General features: G+C 47.4%; 4 protein-coding genes across 4 annotated transcripts; 2 read left to right on the top strand and 2 right to left on the bottom strand.

Annotated features, from left to right (window-relative positions):
- Positions 1-482: 482 nt before the first annotated feature.
- Positions 483-2,064, top strand: SERLADRAFT_479927 (uncharacterized protein; the record flags this gene model as incomplete). The annotated part of the gene is made up of 5 exons (XM_007324050.1): positions 483-671; positions 728-897; positions 959-1,204; positions 1,269-1,436; positions 1,493-2,064. 4 exons carry the CDS (start codon positions 779-781, stop codon positions 1,746-1,748), a joined length of 789 nt encoding a protein of 262 aa, XP_007324112.1.
- A 939-nt stretch (positions 2,065-3,003) lies between these two features.
- Positions 3,004-3,858, top strand: SERLADRAFT_418589 (uncharacterized protein; the record flags this gene model as incomplete). Its single annotated transcript, XM_007324051.1, has 4 exons — positions 3,004-3,098; positions 3,166-3,384; positions 3,451-3,555; positions 3,609-3,858. The coding sequence occupies 4 exons, from the start codon at positions 3,004-3,006 to the stop codon at positions 3,736-3,738; spliced, it is 549 nt and encodes a 182-aa protein (XP_007324113.1).
- A 351-nt stretch (positions 3,859-4,209) lies between these two features.
- SERLADRAFT_418590 (glycoside hydrolase family 71 protein) lies at positions 4,210-6,364 on the bottom strand (the record flags this gene model as incomplete). Its single annotated transcript, XM_007324052.1, has 8 exons — positions 4,210-4,634; positions 4,697-4,813; positions 4,885-4,937; positions 4,993-5,118; positions 5,237-5,325; positions 5,382-5,757; positions 5,825-5,906; positions 5,965-6,364. The coding sequence occupies 8 exons, from the start codon at positions 6,046-6,048 to the stop codon at positions 4,284-4,286; spliced, it is 1,278 nt and encodes a 425-aa protein (XP_007324114.1).
- A 225-nt stretch (positions 6,365-6,589) lies between these two features.
- Positions 6,590-9,626, bottom strand: SERLADRAFT_479932 (uncharacterized protein; the record flags this gene model as incomplete). Its single annotated transcript, XM_007324053.1, has 3 exons — positions 6,590-7,467; positions 7,539-8,283; positions 8,611-9,626. The coding sequence occupies 2 exons, from the start codon at positions 9,420-9,422 to the stop codon at positions 7,542-7,544; spliced, it is 1,554 nt and encodes a 517-aa protein (XP_007324115.1).
- Positions 9,627-10,303: the final 677 nt, after the last annotated feature.

Consider the following 10,303-nt stretch of genomic DNA (forward strand, 5'->3'; position numbering starts at 1 on the left):
TCATCTCCTTGGTTCGAGGGAGCATGATGGCATACTCGGCGATCATGCACTTGTGGTATTCTGGCAACGTACTTCTTTTTTACTCTGACGCACGTCTGGAACCGATTAAAATAATGTTTTGGTTTTGACATGTGCAAGGCGGCGCAAATCATTATACACAGGAAATGTCATTTCTATCGCTATTCTTTTTATGGAACTTTACTAGTAGGAAGAACAATATATTTTGTCTCACCTGCTTTGTTTTGTCAGATAGTGGCCCAAGTGTTCATATCGAGATTCGTGACTTAGTGAGTAGGACGTAACTTTGTTCCTTTGTCTGTGACCTTGCTGACGACTTTTTTTCTTGGGTACATAGGTACGATACTGGAACTGTGCATGGCCTACTTCGTGCGGTGTAGGAATGGAATCAAATGATGTGACTAGTCATTGTACACTGCATTAACACTAGCTGACTTACAATCCCGTTCAGAGAGACCCACGACTGTCCAAAAGGATAGGTTAGATCTGTGGGAATAGTTGCTTTGATTGCTACACAATACCACGGCGAATGTAACAACGTAGCTCGTTCCAAGACCACTGCGCTTATACGACAATGGGGTTTGGCCGGTTGAAGCGTATATCGCTGTCCAAGCAAGCTCTCGCGCCTGAGAGGTTTGAGGGATAAATACGAGGTATTATCCCCAGCAATCTCCAGCCCCCAACGTCTTACCACTACATCCAACTTCAGATATTCCTAAGTTGCGCATTCCACTTCATACCCACTTATATTTTTCTCGCCATGCCTTTGGGACGTAGGGATTCGCTAGCATCTATATCCTCTACTACATCTTCCCTGTCGACTGATTCCCTTGACGACCGTGCTTGGGTCAAATTATTTGGAACAGGACCCGCGTTCAAGTAAGTTATCTCTGTATATTCTATTTCTCTCTCGTTAGCTTAACATGATTATTTTGTGCAGGGGAGGAGACCCGGGCGACCTGACCAACTTTCAATCGACCAACCTTCCGGAAATACGAGCCACCCCTGAGCCACCCTTATTGCGGAGGGCCTCGGAGGATGATCTGTTTACTCAAACTCAAATTGCGGGTCCTCTCCATACCTACCCAGCTCCAGGCTCCCAGCAAGGGCAGAACATCACAGTTAGAGCTTCAGCCAGAAGTCCTTTGAAAAGATTGGGAACAGAAGATATGATTACGCTGATACAGTAAGCACGTTTTATCTCTTGACTTGATCTTTAACGGTGGCTAATATCTACTTTTCTTTGGTAGGAAGAACTCGGAGGGATATTCTGAACCCAGACCTCCCGCCCTCGAATTTTCCGACCCCTCAGATGCTGATGATGCTCGAGACTTCAAGCGGGGTGGACCGGAAGAAGGCCAGCCTGCTAAACGGTTGAGGCTTTCATTTGTTAGCGAAAGACCAGCGCAAAAGGCACAGTAAGTATTTTGTTCGTCGACATTTCAACCCTGTATCGATGGTTCAACCTTCATAGGACCACGTACGGACACACATATTCTCCCATGTCTTACAACGTGGATCAAAATCACTATACCCTTTCCCACAAAGGTCACCATAGTACGAGATTCCAGAGTCCGTTCGATGGACAGTCCTCGTCGTCCCCTGTCATTTTCGATAGGGCTATCAACTCTGAACGTTACGAGAGCACGAGGTCCAGGCCTATAGCTTCGAGTTCACGGGCCTCCCCAAATTCTTGCTATTTCAGCATGAGGAGGAAGCGCGCAGAGTAAAAGGACTTTGAACACAAATATGATGCTGCTCAATCTTACTAGTACCTCCTGTTCAACGATGCAGGGAAGCTGCTTACTCATGTCCTATATTTCCGTATCTCTGCCTCTCAACTCCGATATATTTCTGATCATCCCACACACATTGCATCACCGCATTTCTTCACGTTCCGTTAGCATGGTGAAAGCAGCATTTTATGCCCATCTTTGCTTGTAACATACTTTCTCGAACCTGTCATATTCTGACTGTCGTTTTTAATATGCTTACGCATCCCGTGAACGTGTACGTTCGACTCGATTTGTTGGTTGTCTACTACTTGCAATCGATAATGATTCTATCTGTTTGACAACTTACTGTTACTTCGCCTAATCAGTAATTGTTGACAGGTGAGATCGGAATACACCGAGCCGCTGGCTTTCAAATTCAAAGTGGTGTAAAGGCTTTTTTCTTTCTCCTCCTACGCCGTACAGACCAAGGTCATGATGGTGCGCCGGAAGTTGTCTGGAAGAAGAAAGCCCACGCTTTTTAGCATTTAAAGTTGCAAATTATCCCCAGTTACTTGGGGATTACAGGAGTAAAATATCGCAATACGCGTAGTCGTGTACGTGCTGTTCTATGCTGGCGATTATATGCCAGTCTACTATCAGCCAGGTGTCCAACTAATGAGTATCTTCGGTGGGTGTATATCCGTGAAAAGCTCAATATTTTAACCATACTCATGCTATCGTCGTATCTTTTATCTATCGTAGAAATGTCTCGATTAAGGTCGTATTTATGCTGTCGAGAGGCGTGTAAGGAGACGCAGTCCGATTTATTAAGAAGTGAGTAACTATACCCTATGCATAGGTACTTAAGTTAGCTGGAGATGCTAGGTTTATTCGAAATATGTGCATCAGTCACTTTTCCATAAACCATTCCCTTCCGGACCTATCGTGATCAAAGAGTAGGGCTTTCGATACTTGGTGTTGCTTTTATCTGTGTCAGAGAGGTTTAGAAAACAATGACAGTTACGTTTAGGCCGATCGAAAAGGTTTCGGCCACCACAATGAGATTTGCCGACATGGTGGTCATATCTCACCAAAGCCACCACTACACTTGTTTGTCTTTTCGTGGGTATAAGTACCTTCAGTTGTTCTTCCTTCGTGCCCATACTTTCAACCCGCATATATTTTTCTATAAATCTTCTTTCTTTTATCTTACCGCTTTGTCACATTGCCACTCTTTTATTCATTTCCTAATTCCCTTTCATTCTTTATCATGCCGTCATCGATGGGCTCTGCCACTCCTACTGTGTCTCTTGAGCTTACGGATGCTGAATGGATAGAGATGTTCGGATCTCCACCTGCTTTCCTGTGAGCTTTCCCCGTGTTTATTCTTCTTTTTTATTATTATTAACAATCATTGTATTTACTTTAACAGAGCGCAGGGTGATCCCCAAGATTTGACGCGATTCATCGCAGTAGCGCGCACCCAGATTCAACCCGCCACGCTGGGCAGTTTCACGAGAGATGCTGCAGGAAATCGTCCTGATCATTCCCTATTCTTCCCTGGAGCACCCCAAGACCTTTGTCTCGCAGGCGAGACTGCACATAAGGATGTGTTGGGGAAGAGTGATTTGATGACACGCATATTGCGAGTGTTCCTCCCTCGACTTCACTGATTGGTTGAATTGAGTAATCACCATACTTTTTGGCCTTTGTTTAGGGAGGAAAATGCAAGGCCTTTGACGGTAATCCCTGCCGATATCTCCCTCCAACCGCGCGCCTGGGCGCCTAGACGCCAAAGCACCTATCATCCATATGATAGACAGTAAGTATCATCTTCATTATCGCCATATCTCCCGCTAAGAAATCGCTCTATAGGCCTGTGGATTTGGAGTACGCTGACTATTCTGCGATGTTGGCACGCCGGAGCTCTTGTAAGAGACCTTTAGAAGAATCAAATAGGAACGAAGGTCGGAAGATCAAACCGTTCCGAAAATCGAAGACCTAATCCGAGGAAGACCCGTGCACGTTAAATTACGCTTTTCTCCATCCCTTTCCCCGCTCATATTTCCCCTGTGCAACCTACTTCGTCAGCATGTCTAGTATTTCCAGTCTCATACTTGTACGCTCATTGCTGTCGCTTTGTGCTTAAGGGAATATACTATCCCACAGCCATGTCTGCTACTTATATATCAAATGATCATTGTCACTGTCACTATTGTAATACAGTGATGGGGACTCATCATCCAGCATAGAGACTTGGCATACAGACAGGCTTTGAGCCGGATGATATCCAAGAGTTAGGTGGATGATTCCTATTTCTAAAAGCGATGTTTAAAACTTGTCTTACATCATTTCCGTAGAACATGATAATACCTAGAACTGACCTTGTAGACGTGCGCTGCAGTGGAAATGGCATTTATTTGCCGAGCACGAAAAATCGCTTTTGGTAGCATACTCAAATACATTCTTTATATTGGGGTTTAGGCGAAATAATGTGGACGTGGATAGTTCCTAAAACAGTAGTGGGAGGAGTAACACAGTGCCATCTATCTAGGCGCTAATGCTTCCGACCCAGGGATTGAAGTTGTAGTAGGTACAGCCAGTCTGGTTGACATACATCGAACCATATCCATCCACGACCTTGTTACCGTTCCTGCTGATCTCGATGTATGGAATTTGCTGATCCTCAGTCGGGAATGGTACGGAGCCCATGCTAATGCCGGCGGGGGCACTGTAGTTCACGGTGTTGCTACCGATGGAGAGTGTGACGGTGGCGGCCTGCGTGAGCATTGCAAGCGCAAAAACAGCATCTTCGGGGAAGTCAGCGTTGCGAGGCAATGAACCGCTGCTACAATTGATGCCCTTGGGGTATGCTCGGTACCAGAAGACGACTTCATCGGTCTGCGAAGTTCCGAGATACGGAGTCAGGTTCGCTAATGTTGCGTACGTGTGGTGGTACGTACGGTGATCGTCGGGGCAGAACCATTTTTGAAGTACTGGATATAGTAATTGGCTACATCACGCCACTTGGAGTGATCGAAACCATCAACGTAGAATGGAGCTTGAGTACCGAGGTCGACCTTTTCATGGAAATGAAGTCAGTATAGTATTCAACCTTGAAAGCAAATGCTATAGATGTGAATTTACTGACAACGGGGTTGATATCACCGATGTAGTGCGACTCGCCGTAGTCGTTCCAGGTGACTGGATAAACGAAGTCAGTTACATATCCATAGTTTTTGATACGTATGATACATACCGATTTCCACGATGTCGGGCTTGACATCGTTGACAGCTTGCTGCCATCTATAATCCCAGAGTGTGTCACTGTACTCTACCCAATCACCTGCGCCGTCGATGTTCTTGAACTGCCAGGGGGACACGGCTGAAAACAGAGTTCAAATCCAAACTAGACTTAATAACACTAGTTTTGGGAATGCGTCTGAGTTTGACTGCTTCCCAAAACGTCTGGGTTCGAGACTATAATAACACTTGCAACATACCCATAATGTAAGGTCCACTCCTGGAAGAGATGGCCGATTGGTAAGCCAAGTCAGTAGCAGTCGTCAAGTTCGCATCAACATCAGCAGGCCTAAGTTCCACCGTGTGAGAATTTTAAGGGAAAAATTGATGCAATGTTGTACTGACCAGGACCACCAGTTGAAGAAGCCGTCAATCGAAGGGAAAGTAGACGCCATGGTACTCGCCTGCGTTGGATCACGGTAGCTCGTGAAAGCGGGAGCAAGCGTGATGTTGATTCCCTTCGAAGCAAGGGCAGACTTGAAGCCAGACCAGAAGGAATCGCCGTAGCTTTCGCCTTCATAGCTGGACACGAGCAAGTTACCATTCCAGAGGAAGTTACTGGAGCTAGATGACTGGTTTGCAACGATGTCGACCATGTCAGATTGCTGCCAAGAGTACGACATATCGAAAGAGTAGAAGAGTTTGAAGTTCAGAGCCTCCGCCGCTGCGAAAGCAGTAACGATTTGGCCAACTTCATAATCATTGGCGGCAATGTTGAGAGCTGCATAGCTGAAATGAATAAATGGAAGCCAACGAGAATACTTGGAAATTTTGGAGAAACTGCGTACCGAAACCGTCGATACCGATCGACTGCGCAGTTTTCATGTCGTTGGTCCAATCACTTGGAGTGTAGGAATAAGAGTTTTGTGCCTAGAGTTATAAATTTGCATTGGTAGTTGGTCAATGGTGGAAATGACCACCAGCTTACCATGAAATGAGCAAAAACATTTTGAGCGCTCGACGCCCTCGCCAAAGCGAGAGACGTCAGGATAGCTGCGGTGAGAGCGATCATACTGTGATCTGGGGAAAGAGAGAGCTTCGCTTCTTCATCATACTAACTAGCTTTATAAACCCGAGTACCCCACATCAAATGGGATTGCTGGTAGCAAAACCAACCGTAACAATGCTTCATCAGGAACTAATCACCAGTCTATCACCTCCTCCGTATACTCTCTGATCATCCTCATGATTGCATAGCGCGCCAAGCTTCGAAACATGTGGACCTTGCTACACGCAACGGGGACGAGAAGGACGACTGGTGATATAAGGGAGCATGCGGGTCATATGAGGTCGCGGGTGCTTAAAGGCGTGGGTGTCATCACTGGGTCATCACTTGGAACAAGGCTTGACGATGCCGCAAGTTCGCAGGAAGCGTAGTGGGAACACGCGGACAAAATTCACAGATCCACAACAGACGAAAGCCTCGATCGTCATAGGATTCTCTTGATCGAATCCAATATGTCAACCGTCGTTAACAGCCACGTCACCGTAATTTACAGGCTTCAATTGACCAATATGATCAAGGAAATATTTCGACATTCCTAGTCTCGAATCCAGACGGGTGGGAACAGAGCCCTAGCTTCTGGGTTCGAGACTACGACATTCCTAGTATATCAGGGAAGTATATTGGAGACTTCGTAGAATACATCTTGCGCATATAGACCCAATAGCACCCAGAATCAACATCCAGAAAATGTCAGCCTCATATACTACTCCGATACCAGCACGTGCCTTGCAAGGTAGGAGTCCCCACAGAAGCTTGGTAAAAAAAACCGGCCTTCGACTCCAATGATTTCTCCGCGCAAGCGTAAGGAATATTGGGACATCGGTTTTTTCCACTCTACACTCTTCATCTCGCCCCGCATGTCACTATCAAGCAGAGCCAAGAACCTGGGTCAGCAAAAAGTAGCATTTCTGCGTCGTTCCCAAGGAAGTTGGATGTCTTGCTGCCTTGCCCTCTTTGAGTTGGAATTTACCCAACGTCACATCATGAAAACATTCCAGACTAGCGTGGGCGCAACTCTGAAGGGGGCAGACGAGGGTTAATAGTAGAGACGAGGTGTGCTGCAAGGCATAGTATAGTGAACATGAAGTGTGGGAATCAATGACTCAGCTTAGGATGTCCTTAACGTCACAAGGTGATGCAACACAAAGTATTAAGCACTGGGAGTGGAAATATCGAGACCAAAAGCTAGGAACCAAGGACAAATCAAAAGGGCCGGAAGGAACAACCGCATAAAAAGATGGAGCCAAGGCCAACATATGATAGACGAGAAATGAGATGGAACCGTCATAATAACCAAAAGAACAGAAAATATAAGCCAGAGGCGTAAAAGCAAAACAATTCCGACGACAACAAGATATAGCAGAGACGGAGTGATTCAGTGTACAAGTATTTTCAAGCCTGAAGCTTCAAGAAAACGTTCTAGCCCTAGAAGTATAACAAAACAATAGTGCTTTTCAGGATGGTGAGGGAGGAAAAGCCGACGATGAAAAGCGCACCATTTACTCTACCACGCTCTCAACCTCTTCTCTCGAGTCTTCACTCCCGGTCTGCCTTCCTCGCGAAGGAGCAGAAGTGTGAATGACAGGTGAAGAACCAGGGCCGGAGGGAGGCCCAGGCGCAGGATACGCATTCATAATACTAGCAAATGTAGCAGGTACGGGTACAGGTTCAGTGTTCGATAGATATGGGGAGTGCTGTTGCGACTGTTGCGAAGGAGTTTGATAAGGGTGCTGCGGCTGTGGGTGAGAATGCTGTGCTTGATGGTGGTGCTGAGGTTGAGGCGTGTATGCGCGCCTCGATCGTGTATCGTGCCCATGTCCATGAATATGAGCGTCCTCCTTTCCTTTGCCATACCCATGACCATGCGCCCTCTCCTTCGTGGATGCAGGAGGGTGGTGATATTCGTGTATATTCAAAGTTTCAGCTGTAGGAGGGGGAAGCACTATAGTCTGTGCTTGTCCGTGAGGATGTGCTTGCGGCGGTAGAAGGTGATATGGTGGAGTGAGCCTATCCTCTACATGCGCATCTGCATAATTTGGGTGTACCTGCGCATCGGCGTAATGCGATTGCTGCGAAAATTGTCCGTCGGGGTATGGCGGATGTGCGTCGGAGTAGTTATGCGAGTCAATATATCCATGTGCTGCAGAGGCCGGTGGTCCAGGCGTCGACCCACCATTGGTAGCAGCGTCGTAATCTTCAGGTAGTGCAGGTATGACGGCTGCGTGCCTACCACCTAGAGGTCTGTGTCACATCGCATGATGGAAATTGAGATTGATGATGATAATGAGGGAGGGATAAGAAGAAGAAATATGGAGGAAAAGGAAACTGAATTGAACGTCTCTCATGATAAATGCAGACGGTGGTGTGTATCCGCTTCAACTTAAGCGAGCAGCATATACGGCGACACGAAGGTAAATGAAACAAGAAAGCAGACTATATTCTAACGTCTAAACCCCAAAATGATCAAGTCGCAACGAACACACTGCACCATGACAGGCAGATAGAATAAAATAGAAAGCAGATCAAACACGAAGAAAACTCTAATCCAATGTAAGAACAAGCACTCACCCTCCCTCCACAAAATTCTGCCATACATAGTCTCTCAAACGATCTGCACCAGGGAGCTCCTGAATTAGATGCTTGATCGTATTTTGTCCTAATCCGAAAAAGTCTGGGCCAGACACGCTATTACTATGCTGCCTGTTCCTGATCGCGTTCGCCTGCTTCACGATACTCGACCATGCTCCCGTAGCTGTACCTGCGATTACTGGCCTCTCCGGCGCATCAGAGGGTACCAATTGGAATTTGGGTCCATCCCCGCCATCAAGGATGCTACACTGGTAAACCACTTCCTGGGTCGGATCCACCGTCGACAAATACCTCCTCGTCACTTCATACCCCACAGGAAAGATGTACCTCTCGGTATGAAAGTGCTCACGCATACACACGTCTCCTAGGTTCAACACAGTCATAATCCCTACGTTGAGCGGCAGTAAAGGCCGCCCGCTTTTATCTCGCGGTACTGTTGGTATCGAAAATGACTTGGACGTCACTGTGTGAGCTTTTAACCGCTTAGGTTTCGCATGTCGCTGTAGGTCAGACGGACGGGAGCTAGACATAGTCTCTGAGCGAGAGGACATGTCGAGAGGACGTGACGAAGACGGTGTAGAGATAGGATCGAACGAGCGCGATGCTGAAGTCGAGGTCGGCGTCGGAATAGAATCCGATGGCCGCGACGTGGATGCCGAACCGGGGGGAGGTGTGTGTGCTCGCAAGGCAGACACCGTGCTTCCATTACCTTGGTATCCGCCTTCCAGTCCACTAACCCCAATAGGTGACTGGACAGGGGAGAGGGACGACTCGCGCTCATGTTCAACCATCTCTCCTTGCCTATCGTGCCCACGGGTCCGCTGCTGACGCCCAGAGGGCTCTTCGATTGGTGCAGTAGCAGGAGGAGCAGGTGGTTTGATTCTCAGTCTCGTCCCCTTGTTGGTAACCAACACCGGTGCGCCACTGGGTCCTTGGCTTGTTTGCGGTGCGTACGTCAGCAGTGCTCCCGAGTCCTTTCCCTTACCACCTGCGCCAGCTGCTCCCTTACCCTTCCTCCCACTTTTCCTCGTGGCCTCCTTCTGTTCTTCCTCGACTCGCTCCTTCTCTCTCTCCCGCTGCTCATCCTCGGCAGCCTTTCTGGCTCGAGGTCCCAGGTGCTTAGATGTCAACAATGGGTCCTCCTCTTCTTGGCGTGGTGATGCAGGCGGTATGGCATCTAGTTCGGCCTGCGCTTGACGAAGATTGTTGCGGAAGATATGTTGAGCACGAGCGGTGAGAAGTGAGCGAGGAAATGCGCCTGAAGCGGGATGAGGTATAGTGGGATGAGGACCATTTTGCGATTTTGAAGGAGCATCTCGTAGAACTGATTCAAGTTCGATGATGCGATCGAGAAGGACGCTAGAAATAGTTCAATTTTGAGCAAGTGTGCACTTTTACGCTATTGGATCTGAGTGCATACTCTCTGTCGTCTCTCAATCTCACGTTTCGCTCTCCCGAGCGATGCAACTCGGTGGTTGCCTCTTTATGTCGCTATCAACATGGCAATAACGCAATATAGAAAAATATGAGTATCATGCCCGGAAATAGATCATGATGGCAATGGTAGACACACCTCCTCGAGCTCAAAGTACCTTCGCTTGAGTTTTCTATATTTTTCAGTGATATCTTGGTCTTTTGATGGTTGTTGCTGTTGTGACGAAGGCAAAGGAGG

The sequence above is a fragment of the Serpula lacrymans genome (assembly GCF_000218685.1).
Source record: "Serpula lacrymans var. lacrymans S7.9 unplaced genomic scaffold SERLAscaffold_17, whole genome shotgun sequence".
Classification (NCBI taxonomy): domain Eukaryota; kingdom Fungi; phylum Basidiomycota; class Agaricomycetes; order Boletales; family Serpulaceae; genus Serpula; species Serpula lacrymans.